Here is a 21,759-nt window from a genome sequence, read left to right on the forward strand (position 1 = left end):
TATTTTTTTCAGCCTCTGATCTTACAATACAGGAAACAGTATGGTGCACAGTACTTCCTGTTGTGTAATTCTTGTACTACAGCAATACAGTTGGTCTCTAAAGACATTTTAGGCGAGAAATACGGAATACAATAAAAGAATCTTGGTTTATATTTGATCAGCATTGCCTTGTTTCACAGTTTGATCTGAGTTTGGTTTGAGCTGGGGTGGTTCTGTCTTTTGATCTGCTTCTGTACACTTTTTACTCACGGTGGGGGGCAAACCAAAATGCGGAGGGACAATCTGTAGTAAGAGAAAGAGCCCTACAGCCAGTGAAAATCCATTGTATGACGCATTTTAAGCTGGGAGATGAGCAGGGTGATGTTATAACACAGTGTTTACTGTTGTTCATTCAAACGTAATAACCACATTGTGATGCTACAAAGCTGATGAAAAATGTCAAAATATCTCTTAAACATGTTATGCTTTAATATAAATGTGTACATTGTTAAACAACAGTCGTAAAACAGTGGCTCAGTCTTACACATTCTGCGTCCAGTGTCTGACAGCTTTTTTGGCACTCAGATCCCCTGTCACCTGGCTTTGCATTTGAGCAGTTGAGGAAAACCATTGGCTCTGTGCATACTGATGACAATGACAGTATGTTAAAAAGGACACTGCTCTGTGCTTCGTGTTGCTCATGCATGTGTTCTGCTATGGAAAGAATACTATGACAAGCTGAGTGCTTTGTTCTTACATTTACTTATTTGGCCTCCTGAGCATTTTAGATTTCCATTATGGCAGGAGCTGAAATTCAAAGAAAGACATGTAAGTGTAATTCTTGCAAAGTCTTATTCATTTCTTGAAAATAAAAATAAATAAAGTTCACATGGAGCTATGTCTGAAAAATATATAAAGAGGTGTGTGTGTGTGTGTGTCTGTGTGTGTGTGTGTGTGTGTGTGTGTGTAGGGAGGGGGTTGTTCTAGGCACTGGTTAAATGGAGGGAAGTTTACTAGTGTTCAGCTACAAATACCACCAACATTGTTTTCATACCATGTTGGTTGAAGATTGGTGAAGTTTCCCTTTAAAACCATTATACCAGCAAGTAGAACAAGGCTGACAAAACTGTTTGCTTACAATCTAGAGTTCAAGCAAGGCTAGTAAGATCAGCACTTAAGCAGTTATGTTGTGGAGTATGCTAGCTTCCATCTCTGCAATTAGCAGTGGAGATCCTTGAGGGACTGCTCTGATGTGCAAGGCAAGCTACTTTTGAGAAATGGCACTTCAAAATAAAAATAATGTGCACTTTACCTACAATTTAGGACCCACTAATCTTGGATTATTTTGCTCAGTTAAAAATAAATGTTCTACAGAGGAGCATTAATGACCTTGGAATAAGGACCTTGATGCATGTCGTTTCACAACTCTCTCTCTTCTTAACTACCTCTTCAAATAACCCCCAAAAGACTGGAAATATTTTACTGGATATATTGAAAACCTCACCAAGTTCTTCCAAGGACTCTGATGGTCTGACTATTGTGTACCAGCATTTCTCCCACATGACAGGGGCACTCAGAGGCTTGCACACACTTTCCCTTCTCATTCAGGTAAGTTCCCTCAGCACAGCCGCAGCCATCCAGCGGGGTAAAATCAACCTCGCAGGTTGAGTCTGACTGACTGAGAGACTGGCAGGTGCGACCGCAGCTTGTCATTTGGTAGCCATAAACAAAAGTCTCAGGGCAGCCAGTTTTGTATTTCTCTTTTGAAAGGAAACAGGTTTGCTTAGTGGTTAAATATTTTTAGTGGTAAAATACAGATCTCATTATTTTGTGTTTGACAGTCTGGGTTCAACTTACGGCATGTAGTGTCCCTCCATCCGTTCAACAAGACACCTACAGCAGCACATGCATGGACGTAGGAGGATAAGGCAGCACACATGCACTCCTCACTGTTTTCACAAGCGCAAGTGTCATAAATACACGCCTGCAGACAGAAACATCAGCATGCTGATGATTACGATGACACGGAGACAGCAACAGTAACATAGTAGTAGTACTGATGATGTTGATGATGATGATGATGATGATAATGATGATGATGATGATGATGATGATGATGATGATGATGGGGTGACAGTAACAGTACATATTGTACTTATAATGATGACGCTGATGACGATGATTGGGTGACAGCAGTTATACATATTGTAACTGTTGTACTGATGAATGATGACGATGTTGATGTAAGAGTGACAGTAACAGTACATGGGTGCTATGTTGCAGCATCGGCCTTTATGGTACTGGTCCTGATGCAGCATTACTGTGACTGCCATGACCCGTTAAATAAGCTGTATGCTAGGGGTTGACAGATTGTTGGCCTGGCCGATTATTATTATTATTTGGTATTTTGCTGATTATCTGTATCGACATTTTACTTTAATGATCGCAGATCAATTTAATCAATTAAAAACTGCAAGGAAGGAATGGAACTGGAGGAGTTTTTACTTTGTAAAACCTCAGGGAGCTTTTTTTTATTATTTCATTTTTTTATTTAAAATTTCACTTGACTTTATAAAAAAAGTTGCAAGGAACTTGATGTTTATGATGTTGAATGTTTCGGTTTTGTACTGGAAAGTTTTGTAGTTTGTTATATTACAAATTCTAAATACTGACAAAGATTTTCATTTTTATTGTAAATGCATATGCATTTATATTGTGAATGATTTTAAGATCCTTTTACTAGTTTTTAAAGCTCTTAATGGATTTGGTCCCAATTATTTGTCAGATCTGCTTTTATCTTATGAGCCCTCTTGTACCCTCAGGTCCCAGAGCGGGTTGATATCTTTAAAAGCTTTAAAAATTCAAGACCTACCTTTTTAGTTTGGCTTTCAACTGAACATGTATTTTTGATGAAATTTTATTCTATTTTATTTTATTTCATTTTATAGTGGATTTAATTATTTTTTAAATATATTTTAATCTGTTCCACAGTTTTGATATCTAATTAAAAATTTTATTGTTTTTATCATATGTACTTATTTCACTTTTTGCTGTTATCTTGCCTCTTATCTACAGCTTGAGCTTTTTAGTCATTTATCTCTTTTTATCACTATTATCATTTTATCTATATATTTACCTGTTTATTCTTTAGTTACATGTTGTTTATTTATTTATTCTATTTTATCAACTTTTAATTAATGAATGAATTTATTTTACATTATTTTATTTCTTTTCTTCATAGGTTTATTGGTGTTTGGTGTTTCCTCATTTCCTCACACGCACTTCCTGGGTTCTGTGATTTCTGGTTTAAATTAGTATTTCAATGCTTTAATGCTCTATTTAATAACAAAGTATCTTTATTTATGCATGTGTGTATCTGAATGTGTGTGTGTGTGTGTGTGTGTGTGTGTGTGTGTGTGTGTGTGTCGGGTACCGAATCGGTATTAGCCCTGAAAAACCAGTATCGGTCGACCCCTACCGTATACTACATTGGAAATAGTTTACGTTATTGGGAGATGCTGTCATTGTTAACGCTCACTTAATTATTATGGGCCCTATGCAGTTACTGTGGAAAACTTTTAATCTGCCCCCGTGGATCTTAAATGTGCATAGGTGTAAGTCTCCCTGTGTACAGATTGATTTCAACTGTCTGTGTCACTGTTTGTGCTTTATGTGTTTGGTTCTGATAATGTTTCTACACTTGCTGCAACACAAATTGCCCTCTGGGACAAATAATAAAAAAAACACCAATAAAAACACACACACAGAAACAAGTGCATACAAAAAAAAATCACGGCTTACCGCTTCATAGTCTTCTGGGTTTATTTCAGAGTGGCACTTTGCAAAAATCCCTTTAGGGGCTGTTAGCAGGCTGCACCAGTGTTTAGCATATCTCTCTACAAAAACAAATAAACATGTTTATTGGTAAAATGTTGATAAGAATTATATTAAAATATGGAGCACGTTGTCTGTCACTTACCCTTGACTATGTTGAAAGTGCAGGGGTCCCTATGTGAGTTTATCACATTATTGCAGGTTGCTTTGGTCTTCCATGTGTTGACAAATGTCCCAGCTGTTCCCTCAGTCAATCCATTTTGACCTCTGAAGTCATCAGCTTCCACATCATTAAAATCTCCACAAAGACCTGAATAAAGATGATGCTACTTGATCAAAAACTCTCTGCAAAAGTTGGATATTCTGCAAGGTAATTAAAATATGTAAAACACACCCTTGAGTTTTCCCTTATGGGAAACACATGCTTTGATGTAGACCTGCATAATGGGTGAAAGCTGAATCTCAAGATGAATCCCATAGTTGGTGTGGACCACAATGAAGAATGTCGATGGGCTGAAGATTGTTATGTCATCTACAGGAGGCAAAACATTTTCACATTGATGTAAGGGAGTGTTTTAATTTGATCAAACTTGAAATCATGAATTGTGATTTCATCTGAGAATGAGCACAAGAAAGAACCAAACACTCACTCATGAAAAGAGGCAGCTGAGTCATCACTTTGTTATACAAAACATGTCCGCTGGCTTCAACCACAATCATCTGCAGTGAAAAAAAAGGACAATATATCAGAAATATCAGATTTAACCTCAACCAGGGCTCATCAATTACATTTTTCCACGGACAATATTTTAGAAACTGAGGGGGCTGAACTTTAAGATAACAAAGTAAAATAATAATAAGCCAATCTTTATTTAATATTTTCACTTTCTTATATTATTAATGTTATTTATATTAGTCTATTGGTTATTTCCAATGTTAGTTTCTATTAGTATATCAGTATGAGCACACTTAAAAAATCAAACAAAATGGTAGGAGCTAAAGTTTGTACCAAGCATTAATTACTTGGACTGAAAATTAAAGCCAATGCAAAAAATACCAAAAACTGCCATTCCTTTAATGGCCATTTAAAGCTGGCTCTAAAGAACAGTCAATTAGAGCCCTATTTCAAAATACCCGAACTTTACAGGGGAGATAGACATGGTCTGGTACAATGATCCCCAGTGATCCTAGAAGCTCAGTTGTCGGGGGCTTTATGCCCCTGGTAGGGTCTCCCATGGCAAACAGATCCTAAGGGAGGGACCAGACAAAGCGTAGCTCACCAGACCCCTTATGATGAAAGTCATACATTTTCCTCACCCTGTGTACCGATCTGTCGTGGTAAAAAGGGGGCTGAGCCGAAAGGATTTACCAGGCGATCTTCGTCCCTAGCCTCACGTATGGTCACGAGCTTTGGGTAGTGACCGAAAGAAAAAGATCGCGGGTACAAGCGGCTGAAATGAGAACCTCCGCAGGGTTGCTGGGCTCTCCCTTAGAGATAGGGTGAGAAGCTCGGTCATCCGGTAGGAGCTCGGAGTAGACCCACTGCTCCCCCGCGTTGGGAAGAGCCAGATGAGGTGGCTCGGGCATCTAAATCGGATGTCTCCCAGGCGCCTCCCTGGTGAGGTGTTCAGGGCACGTCCCACCGGTAGGAGACCCTGGGGTAGACCCAGGACACGCTGGAGAGACTATGGGTGCTTTCCAACATGATAACCCAACTCCAAGCATTCCCCACTCTGCTCCTCTCCTCGCGTCTTCGTCCCTCCCACAGAGGATGCGGGCGGAGGAGTCGAGGAGGAGACGCGAGGAGAGAAGAGGGGAAGCTGTGAATTGGGAAATGCTCGGTCCCACAGCGTCTGTCAGAAGTGACGTCAGTAACGGATGACGTGATGATCAGCTGATCAGCTGTCAGACTGACAGGGAGAGAAGAACCCTTTCAAATCTAATTCATATAGGGATCAGAGTTATAGTCATTTACCATTATTTAACCATTTATTCCCTTACAGTTATTCACCACACAGCCTCTCTGTGTAAGAGTGTGTGTTAGTGATGACACCCCGGGGCGGGTCGTAAAGTGACAGAGCAGGATTCAGAGTAATTTATTAATAATTATATATACAAAACAATATTGTGCCACCTCCTTCTCCTCTCCACCTCCTCCTCTCCTCTCTGTCACACAGCTGCTGCGCTGCGTTATTCTGCATCTAAGCAGGAACATCTGTTCAAGTCCTACATATTTAGATTCATTTCTCCGGTCATAATGTCCAGTAGAAATATTTCCCTCTGCACATACGAGAGTCTAACAGCGTGTTGTAATATCAAGGAAGCGTCTCTGTGTCCACACTGAATAGGCGATATCAATTATACACATAAACAAACCTCTGTAGGATATCAGCTGTGCGCATGAGATCATATTGGAGATGTAATCACATAAAGATTGTGATAACTTGTCCTCCTCCTTGCAGATGTGCAGACACACACAGCTTCAGTGTGTGCGGTTCGGGTTCAGGACATTGGTTAATGCACGTGAACGGGTCTGCCGGTGGATTAATTCCAGTAAAGGGCGGCCGCTATAACGCGGTTCACCTTTCGCGGCCTCGCAGTTTCGCGGATTTTTTTAGTGCAATTTTGCATGCTTTTTTTTTTTTTTGTGTGTTTTTTACAGCGCATTGTGTTCTGCGTCCTGGTTGGCTAAGGGACTGTAGACCATTGTCAATCAATCTCCTCCGTGCCGTGTCTCCTGCACAGTACAGAATGCGTTCAGCTTGCCAAATTGCCAAATCACTAATCTAAACCTTTCAAACAGATAAGAAATTGATAAAATTCTATAAGCCATTTTTTTTTTTACAAAATAACTTTGATAGACTGATATTACCTTGTGTTGAGGCAATAGTACAGTGACTGCAGACAGGCAAGTTGATTTTTCTGACTTTTTACATTTGGCCAGGTCAGCAAGGACACTGAACGTCCCATTAGTTTGCTAAAGTCAAGAAAACAGAAAAATGCACATAATTACACAGTGTTTCCCTACTTACAAGTATAGTAATTTTGTTTGTGAGTTCAATGATTGGTCAGTTTAAGTTTGAAGGCCTCACCTTAGAAAGAACATAAGAGCATTCTCCAAGAAAAGTATAATATTTGTCATCATAGGTGGAGATGTGGGAACCACCCAGCAGGGAGCAGATACCAGGACAGTCCATATCCTTACAGTGCCACTGTCCCTGGGAACAGGTGCTGTCAACAGAGTACAGTCAATTCAGTTGGACAGACCACCTTAAATACATGATATGAACGTTATACTTAAGATGGTAATTACCAATTTTGACACGCCCTTGAGTATGAGTCCCCTGGGTTGTATGGTCTGCCATTGTGTAAGCAGGCGCAAGCGTGGACGGGAACACACCCAGTTTGTGTTATGTCGTCAAAGACAGTCCCTTAGTAGAAATATACTGATGTGATTAGTCTGCTCTGCAAACCGTATTAATAATATGTGCATATGAATCAAGAGAACATACACTATATTATTGTCTTTTAACTCTCACTTTAGAAATATTGGAGGTAACAGCATTGTTATGAGGCAAAATCTTGAGTAGAATGTCCATATATCCCTGTCCAAAATCTCACCTAGATTTTACTGTCCTTTGTCTGACAACTTTTACCATTCATTTTCAGTACATAAAGCTTCACAGGTGTACATGTGCACCTAACTGAGAGCAGCCAAAGCTACGTTCAGTCTAAACTGTAAAAAGAAGAGAGTCTGGAGACAAGAACAAATGTAAAGAATGGAATTCAGTATTTCGAGGCAATTAAATACCAAAACACAGTTGCAAGACTGCTGCTAGAACGATAAGTTGAATAGCAATTGTCTGTTACCATTAATTTGGCAGTAAATCAACAGCAAGAATTCACTTACTTACATACCAACAGACAAATGCAATTCAATTCAAGAGCAGGAATTACTTATTTGTGCAGGCTGTTCTCATAACCCATTTGTACAAAAGTTGGAGTGATTCTGGATTTTTTAAGCCAAATTTCCAATGACTTTTTTTTCCAGAAAGGAAACAGTCCCACAATGAATGTAAGAAGGTGCCTGCCGCTACATCACATTTCCAACACAAGTTGTTTTGTATCAAACCCATTTGGTGAAGTCCAGCTAGTGTATAGTAGTGCCTATGAATGATCTTATAATGAGTAAATGTATCCAAATAAACCATCCTGTATTGCTACGTCTCTCCCTGCATGTACCTCGATGTTACAATTTAGATCTTTATGCCAGATTAGTCTTAAATTTTCATACTTCCCACTCCTGTGAACCGCTTTATGGGGATACTTTTACTTGTGTTAATGGAAATACACACTCTGACATCTGCTGGACTAGAAACATCATTTGTGCTGGTTTTAAAATCAGGGAACTTACCAGGTGGACAGAAGCATCCATCTATGCAGTGATCGTCACACATTTGACTTCTCTGGGGATTGCTGCAAGTGTCAGTACAAGGACTGCTGCATTCTTTATACACCATGTTGAAAGGGCATGTTTTTGCTGTTCAACACAAAAAGTAACAATTCAGAAACAATGATTATGAATGTGAATAAAGCGAAAATATCAAAACTTGAACATATAAATGCCTTGATTGCTGTTCTTACCACACAGCTGTGCAGTCTTCCATTGCTGTGGTTCCCCGCCTGCATGAGCGCACTGACGGGAGTACTCGGACATAGTTGAACACAAGCATGAAGTACTGCTGTTACAGCGGCACAGGTCCTGCATACAGGCTTTGATGAAGGAGTCAGTATCAATCAGGTTTTGACAGCTGAGGAATGCAGGTCCGGACAGCAGATTTGCACAGAGGTCTTTCTGTTGGTCAAAGTATATAATGAAATTAAATTGTACCTAAATGTTATATATACAGTTATTTGAAGCAAATCCGTTTCCACATACTTGATCTGCACAGGTCGGCATGTCTGGAGGGTTTAATCCTTCACACTCTTCGGTAGGTCTGTTATCTTTCCAGAGCTCCCCATAATGTTCAAGAGTTATCGTCTCACCTGTTTCTAAAGGAAAAAGAGGATTAAGCCAATGTGAAGACTGAGTTTGTGCAGTTTTTTTGAGCTTTATTATTTTTATTTTTACCTTTTTTGATGAACTCATCATAAACCTGGACTCCGTTGTAGTCACCACACAGGCCACAGGTCTGATTCTTGAATTTTGCATCCAGCTCAACCTTAAAACCGGGTAGAAATTTAAATTGACGTAAGTGCCAAACCCAAGATAACATCTCTTAACCACAGTTAATATTATGTTTTTCTTCACAGTTGCGTCCCTTTCATTTAATATGGATTAACCTTTTTGTCGCATGAGTCCGTTTTCTAATCTCTCAAACGGCAGTAAGAGGGTGTCTACAGGCAGACACTTTAATTGAATGCTTTTTAAGACCTGTTCAAGATGGATTTTTTTAGACACATCATCATTTTCTTGTTCAAGCACTAGAGGAAAGTACTAAGGTTAATATAATAGTAAAACGTTCATAAGTTATCCCATGCAGAAGTAGGTTTATGTAGGAATATGGTTATGAGTATAAAGGTAAGCAAATTACGTTAATCTACATTTTGCCAAGAGACAAGTGCAAATATAAAGTAAAAAGATTAGTATTATATAAAGTATTAGGTTCAGTGGCTGGTTTTTAACATCAGAAATGAGTTTATGTGGAATTAGTATAAATGTTAGTAAGTTAGGTCAATATACATTGTGCCAGCTGACAAGTATAAAGTAAAAAGACATTACAGGGATATTAGCAGGATATAAAAGGAGAGATTGAAAAGATAATGAACTTTGCCATTGGACTGGGAGTACCTCGAGAAAATGTAACAGGAAAAGATGGCAGAAAAAGTGTTGCGTATACTCCTATTGATTGCTAGAAAAATCATAATTGTAAACTGAAGGAAAGCACCTTCACCGGCACTAATCAATAGACTTAGAGACTGAAACATGCCTATATAATGGAGTATATGACAGCAAAAGTCCAAATGAAAATGGACATTTTTCTACAAAGATGACTCCAGTCATGGTGTATCTGAATACCCAAGCATGTAATGAGATGTTCTTGAAAAAGGTACAAACAATGAAAAGCTCTATGTCAAGGAATGTTCAAGGCCAATCATAGTAACGGACCACGTGGCTGTGCATGAATATCAGGTCAGAGGTACAGGGGAGAAACAGGTGGAGGCTAAATGTGTCTTTATTTCAAGATAAAGCATTTACTGAATCATTAGGATGAGATCTCAAATATTTCTTTGGGATAAATATAGGTTCAACAGGGAAAATTGGAACTGTATGGGAGGCCTCAAAGTAAAGTAAAATAAATACCATTAAGATGGTGATAGCTCCCCAATTTAATTACATGTCAATGATGTTGCCACTAAATATTCCCAATAAGATATTTCAACAATATAATCAAATCGGCAGACTCTATTTATGAAATGGGAAAAGGCCAAGGATCAGCTTCAACAAACTGTGTGCGCCTAGGCAGTTTGGCACTCCCAAATGTGCAAATGGAATTTGAATTGGCTAAATAATGAAACATTGGACACAACATGATTCTCATTTGGACTGGATAAAAACGGAGAATTAATTTGTTGGAATAATTGGCAGGAGAGCAGCATATGTGTGGTTAATGATTTGTATGGAGAAGACTCATTTAAAACATATCAGGAGTTAGTTGACCAGTTTGACTTGCAAGGGAAGGGAGAATTCTGGAAATATCTCCAGTTACGGAGCAGTATAGGGAGCCTGTTCAGACGTAGCAAGGGTTTAAAGGAACCCAGTATGATGCAGAAGCTCTTTGACTTACTAGCCATAACACACAGTGCTTCATTGTTCTATAAAAGCATTATAAATACATAATCACTGTGATAGGGGTTAATTTGGCAAAGGAACTTAGGACAAGATATTGAAGAGGTGACATGGCAGGATATAATCTCTAATAGTGGGTGGGCCACGAGAGATATTAGAAGTATATTTACACATTAAAAAAAATATACATAGATATTATGGCCCATCAAAGCTAGAATTAGCTTTTGAATGGGCCTGATACACGGCAAAAATTGTTGGAAATGTAGGGACGCAATAGACACGTTCTCAGATGCGATGTGGGAATGCCCTGTAGTTCTCCCTTTCTGGAAAGAGGTGCTGGGGAAACTTGGTGAATAGGTGAGACAGCCATTGCCACACTCATAGGACATGTTTGCCACCAGGTGTCACAAGTGCACAGTTCGGGCTATAAGTAAATGGTTTGATTACTGCAGCAAGAGTGTTTTAAGGAATTGGAAAAACATTAAAAAAAACCTGAATTTAATGAATGGACAAGACTTATGACAGAGTCTGCCTCTTTTGAATATTTATTGGCTCGAATTAGTAATACGGGGGGGAGTTTTCTGAAGTCTGGGGTAGTTTCTTTCTGTTTATTAGAAGCTCTTGACTTTTAGGTGTGTATGGGTGCATGTATGAAGTGTTTGTATGGCTGCAGACTGTCCTTTTTTGTTTTGTTTTATTTGTTTGTTACGTTATGTTTTTTTTTTAGATAGTATTAGGTTCAGTAGTAGGTTTGTAACATCAGAAATGTGGACAGAAAGGAAATTGACTAAATGATTGTGGCGATTAAGACCTCACAAATTCAAATACAGGACTATTTTATGATTTTTAAGGCCTAATATTTATTTTAAATTGAATTTAGGATTCAGTGTTTTTCAGTTATCTAAATAATTATAGAAATCAATACAGATATTATTTACAGATAAGTGTGATGTATGAGGACAGGACATAAGGAATAATACACATACCCAGAGAGCGTCATTTTCATTCCACATAACAACCAAACCCAGCTTTGCCTCGATTTTGACATAGGAGACGGTCCTTTCAATTGAAACACTAGCCTTACTGAATGGTATAGTGACACTGGAGGGAGCAAAAAGAAAATGAATGAATGACAGTTGGATGATAATCATCATTTTAACCAGAACATCAGCTGGTAATGAAACTCCACAACATCAAAACACACTCACACTTCATCATTGAATTTGATGGAAGTTTTGGTTAATTCCACAACAGCCCCCTCCAGTGTCATGGTGATCGTCTTAATGGTGACAAGCCCATCCATCTCCTGCCGCTGAAACTGAATGTTGAAATTATCATAGCTTTCCCCACACTCAGTTACAAAGATGTAGTTGCAAGTGAAGGGCAGCTGGAAAAAATCTCCATCGAAAGTCTTAAAGTGATAGTTTCCCCATGTACTGCAGATCTGGTCGTTGTGAGCGGGTCCCACTTCTAGTTTGTGGAGACAAATAAAATAAATCACTAAAATGCAGTTCAAACTGAACATGCTTTTTGGTTTATCTTTCATCTTTGAAAAAAAAAATTACCTGTAATTACTGGAATTTTGGTCATCGTCTGAACCATGACTGAAAAAACAAAGACACTATTAATAATGTCAGACAAAAGCGTAATTTTGAAGTTAAGATTGTAAAATTGTCTTCCCCCGATAGGATCCTATACACTCGATGTCCAGCTCTGTCCAGCCCTCTCTTTGTGGACCATCAAGCATACTTACCCATGTTGGCTGCAGATAGTCCAAGGTAGAGGGTAAGCCACGGTATCACCCATTCAAGTAACATCCTGGCTGTTCTCATGATCCTCGAGTCGACCCTGTCCTGACAGAGATGGTTGAGCAAACTGGTCCCACATCACCTCTGACATGTAATATAGCTCACTAAGTGTTTGCAGTTTAGGAGGGGTAGGAGAGACTTTTTGGGTGTCAACCATTGAGGGTTTTGTCTCTATTATGATCACACCCATTAAGAGGTTACTTATGATAACATTTCCTCTTTATATGTCTGTGTCACAAAGCATCTCATTCATCACTCTCAGTCCCCACAGCTAAGTTTTGATGTTGATCTTTGAGAAGGACTAACATGTCATATAAGTGAAAACAACTATTTTAAATGTGTCTGTCATGCAGTGTCAGTTGGTGATGCCCTGGACTGTGTACTTCATTTATGGTATACCCTTTCTCCATGTCCTGTTTCTTGAAAGGGGAAAATTATTTTTCTGTATATTTACACAAGAACTGTGTATCCTTCTCACTGAACCATGGCCTGTTAAGCTGTGGGTTGTACCTCCACATCTGTTAAATAAATTCATATTCACTTACTTATACACTGATCAAATGTTTGGCAAGGACTTATAAACCTTTGCGATAGGTACATAGACTGTATAAATAATGGACACAGCTACTGTGGCATCGTCACACACATTGGATTGTGGACTGTGGACTGTGGACTGTCCGGACCAAGGGGAACATCGATTCATTGTTGCATTTCAGTTCTGGCTCGGTTCGAGTTCATACAAACCTTTTACAAACGAACCAAGAGGAGTTAACATGAGGTTCTACCCACTAACAGGTAACTCGTGGATATGACAGTTTTAGAGTTTGTCATCCTGCATCATTAGTGCAACATCAGGACCTATTTAAATTCAGTTGACTGACATAAGTTCATGCAGCATTTTAATGCATATAGAGTGTTTGTATTTCTGTATTTCTCTGTGAGAAATTATGAAACTGAATTAAAGCATTATTCGGTGGCTATTTTTAGACTGCAAATCCCTCACGTTATCAGGGCAGCTGTGGGTGCACTATCGTAATTGCTTCGTTGCAATGCTCACACATTACAGAAGAAAAATCCCCAAATCTATAAACTGTGCTACATTATGTTCCACTACAGAAGAAGTACAAAAACCCTCGTAAATTGTCATGAATGATGAAATAAGCTACAGAGCCCAAAACTGTTTTTTTGAGCGAGGATGTAAACATAGTTACAGTAAAGCTGGACATTTTAACGTGAGGATCTATATCAATATTGTAGAAATGACTTTTGATACTTAGAAAATATTTCTATATATGTATTTATATATCTTTACACAATGTGAATTAGGGATGGGAAATGAAATGTTTCCAGTTGAATATTAGCACCATCGAAATCATATGGAAGCCATGTATTTGATACTGTATGCACCAATGCTATTGCTTCCAAGCGAGCAGCTCGCCTGTTGCTAAGGGTACATATCCGGTTATTATAACATGAGTGACAAACAGGCAGGCCCAGAAGATGTTTTCCTAAAATTAGAGGGAAACCTAAAAGAAATGAAATGCTGTGCAAATATTCTCTCATTTCATCTACACTGTGTTCAGAATCAAAGAAAATAAGAGTTTCTTTGATGCCGAAAAGATGGCAGTAACATGGAGAAAGGTCCACACGCTTTAGCTACCTTAAGTTAAATTTATTAGCTTATCCACATGTGACATTGTGAGCCAATACCAATCTAGTCTCATATCATGACATCGATACTGTCAATACATAGCCCAGCCCTAGAAGCAATAACAATTTGTGGGAATTAATAGTGCTTCTTAATCACTGCCTACATTTGATACAGATTCATATTATTTGGCTACAATCAAACTTTATTAGTCGTATTGCCATTAAAACATAGATTAGAATGCCTCTATAGTCAATGCACATCGTCCAGCAAGCTTTTCTGTGCATCTCCTGAAATGGCACATTAATGCTCTACACATGCATGCAGCCGCACACTCACACACATACATAAACACAACTTCCATACAGATAAATCATGATTAAACAAAAGAAAGATATAAAAAAGGAGTAATAAAAAAGGAGTGGTTTCTCAAAAAACTATTTGTTCCTTGCACCAAATGGTATTTGCCTCATAAAGATATCATCGCACATTAAAAGATATTATTGCAGGTTATAATATATTATTGCATGTTATTCGATGTTATTGCATGTTTTACACTGTTAAACAAATTGTTGTACATTTCCTCATTTGGAGGGAAACACTGTTACAATATATACTTTATCAGTACAATAAAATTGCTCTGTTGACTAACTGTGGTAAAACTGTGGAGCTGTAAAAGGTAAAGGCACATCCTTGTGAAAACAATTAATAATTAACATCATCACAATTATTTCTCAATAAAAAAGCCAAACCCTTATTTATTGTTAAATTGATAAATATACTCTCTGTATCAGCAGTTACTTTTAAACATGGTCACAGGCATCAGGGTCCTGCATCAGGTCAGCAGGTCATTCTGGGATGTTATTTTGTCTTAATTTTACTTGTGGGTTCGGTTCTAGGTTTAGCAAAGAACGGGTCAGATCACGGGTGTTGAATAGTAATTGTATAATAATAATAATAATAACAAGAAAAAAAAGAATAATAGTTATTATTATTTATGTTCAGGTTTTAATGTTAATCCTTTGACCACTGACCTAGTTTCACATCTTTAAAATGTCCAAAAATGCGAAACAAACAAAGCACTAGCTTTCATATTATATTATGGGATTTTGGAATATGTCTCTAACTCAAGCTTGTTCATTTTGACACAGGAAAAAATTATTGGCTTGCTGGTGATATCTGATCTCAAATTGCTGTACAACAGTGCACTAAAATATGTTCCTGGAAACATTTTAGATGAGAAATTGGCAACGCAATAGCATAATCTTGGTTTCTACTTCATCCGCACTGCTTAGTTCTACAGTTAATTCTGAGTTTGAGAGAGAGAGAGAAAGAGAGAGAGAAAGAGAGACAGAGGTGAGCAGGTCTCCCTCTTGATCTGCTTCTTTACTCTCTGTGTCTGTGGCGGTGGGCATATGTAAATGCATATGTACAATCTATAGTGCAAGCAACAGCCCGAGAGCTGACAAAAATTTGAGCTGAGAGATAAGCAGGAAGATCTGCGTGTTGGTAAGATAGAGGGAAGTTTACCACAGTTCATTTACACACACTGCCCAAATTGGTATGATAAAAACTAACTGAAAATCAGCAAAATATCCCTTTAATATAGGGTGAATTGATGACTAATAAGAAAGAAGTTCCTTCAAGATCAAACTGTCAGTTCTTCCTCACATCAAAACAAGAGCAGAAGCCAACCTACCTCCATCAGCTGTTGCATGTGTCCTCAGTCTAGTAGACACTGGAATCATGAAGACACCTGGCCAGGGACAGGGGCAAACCTGCAGCACACACCAGAATCCATGCGTTCCATGTTACATTACACACCACTGCCACAACTGCTTACAGCCAGATTTACATGTGAACATTAAAAGATCAAAACAGCAAAGCATAAGCCTTCTGCTGAAATGTTACCAATGTGTTTCGCAGCTGTCTGGATTGTATTACACTGTGGCTTCACACAGAACGTAACAGTTAGTATCACACCCTGTATAAATATAAAATCTTCTTTAGATTTCTATATATATCATTTTATGTATTCTATCTAATATATTTAGATGAGGCTGTCAGAGAGGTGCTGATGCAAACATTAACATTAGGTGCACATATGACTTGGTTAGTACATAGTACAAGAAGGTAAAGCAAGGTAAAGTCAATACTTCTCAGAGGTAGACACAGTAAAAACTGTACCGCGCTGCCGTATCACAATGCAAGAGGTTCCAAATGACCACCTGAAGACTTACTAAAGGACCCAAATTTATTGATAAAACCATACCCCCCCAACCACACACACATACAAGAGGAAAAAAAACGACAGTACTCATCAAAACCAGGAACTGAGGAAAAGCCAAACTTAAAAGGTTTGTCTTCAGTGTGCTTTTAACAATATCCATTACCATTTGCTGCCCTCAGGTCTTAGCAGGCTGTTCCACAAATGTGGTAATCAAAAGATGCCTCACCTATTACTGTGTTCACTTTTTTTCTGAACATAAGCAACTGCATCACCATTCAGATGAACTTCAGTCCATACATAAGTGGACACATCATTGCATATAATGCTGTGATATCTGATGCTTATTCTGACTGTCCTACTTCAGTTCAGTACAAAACACAAGCGCAGAAGTGCTGTTTATAAAGTTAGCCGTGCAGCAGCCAACTATTAACTAACCATTAGCAGATTATGATTGTTTCTGTGGATTTTGCAGTCTTTTGTTAAACTTTTAACCAAGAAGTAACATGCTGTGTATCACTGCTAACAGTTACTGATTCAGTCAGTAACAGTTTTGATTTAATATATTTAGTCCGGGGTTCAAAATCTCTTCCCACGTGTATGGAGCACCTCTGGTTGAAACCACAGTTTGTTACAGATCTGTATTGAGCTTGATTTTGTAAAGCATCCTTATTGGTGTATTATGATGATTTAAAGATAAAGCACCTTAGACACCAGGCTTTTGAGATGAATGTTGCCCCCAAAAAATATCCATTCATGTTCAAAATATACTTGATAAATTCACACTTTTTTAATTTAATTAAAAAAAAAGGATATTTCTTGCAAGCATGTACATTTAAATGTACAAATGATTTTTATATGTTAGCAACAAGTTAGACAAGCTGCTTAAGGTGGTTAAACTAATGTGATGTCGGTTTTGTCAACAAAACCTTCCCATAGAGTGCATAAAAGCAGACACTGTTTTGGTGCGTTGTTATAGCACATTCATTGTTGCATTTATATACTGTTGTGCAAACAAAAAGCAGTGCTCTGACACATGGCAAACAGCAACGCTTGCCCTGACGCACAACAAACAGAAAGGCTTGCTTTGACACAGTTCTTAACACAATCAAATTAAATTAAATTATAAAATTAAGTTAAAACCTAATTATCAGGGTGAACAGGTTTCTTGGATATGCATGCTCATATTTGTGCAACCCTGAAAACAACTTTTATCTTTTTCCTTTCTTATCAACTGTGAGGGTCCAAGCACAGAGGGATGTCATATGTTGTAAAACCCTCTTAGGCAAATTTGATTTGTAATACTGGGCTTTACAAATAAATTAAATGGAATTTTCTTTAAATGTACAAGAAAATGTGGCTAATCAATGTACCTGGCCAGTCAGAAAAGTGCCAGAAAATGTCAACAAAATGTTCAACGACAACAGAATTGTATATATTATTTACCCAAAGTTTCAACATTTCCTTAACCCTAATCAAAGTGCTTCTGTTACTCAAAGCTAAGACAAGTGTCTGGATAGAAGCATGGGGTTCTGGTTTAAAGATCCTGCCTATGGGCCTACGTGGTACATGAATGTAGTGCTTCATTACCTGAAACAAACTATCTCTGAACATAACCAGGAAGCGGTTACGCTGACACAAAAACATGATAAAGAAGGCAGTTTGGCAACACACAAATGTAATTTCTAGGTCACAGGGTTGGATTGTGAGTAGAGGAGAGGATCTTTATGATAACCTCAAACTAGGGGTCAACAGATTATCAGCCTGGGCGATTATTGGGGCCAATGTTTGGCATTCTGCCAATTATCTGTATCAGCGTTTTATTTTAATAATTGATCATAATATTAATTAATTAAAAAGTGCAAAGAAAGTGTCAGCATGGGAGGAACTTTTACTTTGTAACACCACCAGGAGCTTTTTCTATTTATTCATTTCTTATTCAAATGTTCACCTGACTTGATATAAAAAGTTGCTGAGAACATGTTGTATATGATGTTAAAAGCTTAAGGTTTGATTAAAAAATGTGCTAAAGGCATTTAAACAAAGTTTGGTGTTGTAGTTTGTTATATTCCAATTTCTAAATAGTGACAGAGAGATTTTTAATTTGGTTGTAAATGCATATCAGTTCCAAATATCAGTTATTGGCCTTATCAGCTACAATAATCAGCATCGGTATCGGCCCTGAAAAACCAATATCAGTCGACCCCAACCTCAAACATGTTTCTGAGGTTCTCTATCCATACTAGTGGCTACCTCCGAGGCTATAAAATGAAGCCAATGCAAAAGTGCAAGAACTCCACTTCATCCAATGGCCACTTGAAGCTGGCTCTAAAACTGAGTCAATACCATGTTAAAATTCCCAATTTTACAACAGAAACAGCCTGGTACCAAAAAACGGTTTTGGTCTCCATGGCAAATGTCATGACAACTGTACAGGGTCTGAATTTAATTATTTTTTTAATTACTGTTCCATTCTATCATGGCACAGTGTTATACATATTGAATGGCTTGGTTACCCATAATTAAGGACAGGCTGTCTGCAAGGCGTCACTATAGCCTATGATTTAGATCCACACCTCTCTACTCCACAGTCCCAACCTCTTCCAAATACGATCCCTTCTGTTTCCAAAAAAACAAGACTGCGATCAAAGGGTTAAATCACGGTAGTTACGTTAATTATTTAAACAGTCTAGAACAGTATATCAAGTATAACTAACTATGGCTAACTCCATATGTATTATTGAAAGTGAAATTGTATGAAATTCTTGAAAATACAAATAAGATATGGTAAAGTATTCTAATTGTACTGTTTATAGGTCAGCACTAGCTTTTCCACATAAATAATAACACTATAAATAATTCATGAGGTTATGTCTTCACATCGTTCTTTTACTATTTGTTAACCATTTAGTAAGAAATCATATTTGGGCTGTTGCTGAATTATTGCTGTGTTTCAATGAATAAAAATATTACTTTAAAAATCAGCTGTATATTTAAATATTTTATAACTTCTTTGTTAAATGTTATATTTCTGTTTTGCTCCTGTGTTAAAACCTGTGCAGTATTCCGACAATACTTTGTTTAAACTGCGTCAGTGAGTTACTTCAGTTTGTTTGTGCAATGATGACAAGTGTTGGAAGTCATGCCAGTATGTTTAAGAGTGTATTAAACAGTCCTGCCTCTAATTAAACTGTCTCAGGATAATTTTGTGGTAATTATGTTAACCACACTGTAGTGTGGTTAACATAATTAACCATAATAATATAATAATTAGTGTATAAAAGGCATCTTTGGCTACAGCCTTGACAGTGTGTGTGGAGTGGTGGCTCCTCCTTAATGGAAGGAGAAAATGAGAACAAAGTGAACACTCTGTTGTAGTGGATGATGAGGACAACTCTTGATGAGAAGATATTCAAATGCCTAAACAAAACAGAAACTTCTTTTGGAGAATGCTTAGATGACCCTCGGGGTCAGCTAATGGACCTAACTGCCTTGTTGAACTTGGACTCTGCTAAGGAGAACTAAACTGCGACAGATTTTATTGCCCGACCCACAGTTTGAGTTAACTTGCGACTCATTTGGGGCAAGGAGCTGTCAACTGAGCTTGTGGTGGTTTTGTGCTGTCTGGGCGTGCTTGTGACTGTTTGTCTGTGTGCTTGTTGTGTCTTCTCCTTGTTCTGCTGTGTTTCAGGGGCTGGGCGTGGCTACCGGGTGCTGGAGCTTATGGCTCACTTCCTCACCTGCTCCTCATCAGTGATCAACCCTCTGCAGCATATATACCGCGGCTTCTCTCCTGTTCGGTGCCAGATTGTCTTTCCATCTTACCCGTGGTATATCGGCCTACTCTCATGAATACTTTTTCCTATCCTTCTAGAAACCGCAACTACTTTGAGATTTTTGAGCTTATCATGTTTCTATGCTTGTTTCAGTACCTGCCGCCTCAGAGCTCCTCGCCACCCGGCCCCCTCCGCCTTTGTGTATGAAACCTCGCCTACAAGGTCTGCACCGCTCCACCAGCTCCACCATTCCCTCCAGCTTCACCAGCCCTCACCACCTGCCTCGCCTCTCCATTCCTCCAAGCAACTCCAGCCTCCAAGGCCATCTCAGCCACTGGATCCATTTCCTCAACACCATTCCCTTCATTCATATGCTATACACATTGAAATCGTCGTTATATGATTTAACACCTTGTCTGTGTTTGGTCTTGGGTCCTCCTCTCGTTTATGGTACCCTGTACCACAACAGAGCTCCTGCAAAGACTCCAGGAGACATCAGGAGGTCCCTACATCATGGAAACTGACAATTTATGCTTTTGTTGCGCAACCAACACGTGACACACATCCGCACATTGTAAGAGAGGATCACACTGACTGATTTTTCGTATTCAAAGTAAAACTTACTTTGAAATGTTGTGTGGAGATCTCATACCTACAGAACTGGAACTTTGTTTACATGCTGAATTTGAGGCCAAACTCACAAACACAAGCTGTGCCTGTGTGCGTGTGGAGGGATGTGACCTTTCCTAACCCCCTGCCAGCAGCGTGCTACACACTGAATGGGTACACAGAAAACACATGACAGACTAAAGTGAAAAGACAATCAGCAAACAAACTCACCTCATCTTGACTTTTGCCTCCTCACAGCTGTTGCAAACAAAGTGAACACCTTCACATGTTCTGAAGATGCACTCATGTTGGGTGGTATTTTTTGGGCATCCTGTAAAAGAAAAACAAAATAAATATGTTGCACACGTCGAAAAAGGGTTTTACAATCTCACAGCACTGTATCTTACACTTTGGCCCGCAGATATTTTACTTTTATTAGCTCGAAAAGCCTTCTGACAAGAAATTGCCTTGTGCTCCAGACTGCCCCTGGCCTGAACAACCTATGGACTGAGATCTATGCACACACTCTGTATACAGGGCTGGGCAATATGGAAAAACTATATTCCAATGATATTGTATTGTTGGGTTGAATATTGGTACTTTCACAAAATATTCACAAGATTTTCTATAAACAATCATTCGTAATTTGGGTTTATGAGATTAAGTAGTTAACATAAATAATAAAACAGGTAGAAAAGAAAATCACACTTGACTGTAGTGCAGCCTTTAAAACCAGATAAAGACTAAACTATAGTAATATTATGACATGCAAAAGATGATATATAGTCTCATATTATGATATGAATATAATATTGATGTACATATTGCCCAATCATAACTATGTGTTAACACCAGCACAAATCTGGATCATGTGGTTAATGGAAAATATCCTGAAATTAACAATATTAGATTAAAAATAAATATTCACTAAAAGACAAATAGTGTACTTTCCTTATCATGTTTCACACACATAAATATGCATAAATCTCTTTTTGCTGTACACGAGACAAATAAAAAATACACACAAG

The 21,759-nt window shown here is 38.2% G+C and overlaps 1 protein-coding gene across 1 annotated transcript in view; it reads right to left on the reverse strand.

Annotated features, from left to right (window-relative positions):
* LOC121950094 (mucin-5AC-like) overlaps nucleotides 1-12,515 on the reverse strand; it is a 41,528-nt gene extending 29,013 nt beyond the window's left edge. The window contains 19 exon segments of the mRNA XM_042496010.1: nucleotides 524-624; nucleotides 737-786; nucleotides 1,484-1,739; nucleotides 1,837-1,963; nucleotides 3,781-3,875; nucleotides 3,959-4,123; nucleotides 4,208-4,345; nucleotides 4,464-4,533; nucleotides 6,686-6,790; nucleotides 6,906-7,044; nucleotides 7,127-7,244; nucleotides 8,228-8,353; nucleotides 8,458-8,668; nucleotides 8,753-8,865; nucleotides 8,945-9,035; nucleotides 11,650-11,764; nucleotides 11,872-12,133; nucleotides 12,229-12,267; nucleotides 12,417-12,515. Coding sequence (XP_042351944.1) covers nucleotides 524-624; nucleotides 737-786; nucleotides 1,484-1,739; nucleotides 1,837-1,963; nucleotides 3,781-3,875; nucleotides 3,959-4,123; nucleotides 4,208-4,345; nucleotides 4,464-4,533; nucleotides 6,686-6,790; nucleotides 6,906-7,044; nucleotides 7,127-7,244; nucleotides 8,228-8,353; nucleotides 8,458-8,668; nucleotides 8,753-8,865; nucleotides 8,945-9,035; nucleotides 11,650-11,764; nucleotides 11,872-12,133; nucleotides 12,229-12,267; nucleotides 12,417-12,495 — 2,400 coding nt within the window. The 5' untranslated portion in view covers nucleotides 12,496-12,515.
* Between the last annotated feature and the right edge of the window lie 9,244 nt (nucleotides 12,516-21,759).

This window comes from Plectropomus leopardus, chromosome 11, assembly GCF_008729295.1.
Source record: "Plectropomus leopardus isolate mb chromosome 11, YSFRI_Pleo_2.0, whole genome shotgun sequence".
NCBI classification, from domain to species: domain Eukaryota; kingdom Metazoa; phylum Chordata; class Actinopteri; order Perciformes; family Serranidae; genus Plectropomus; species Plectropomus leopardus.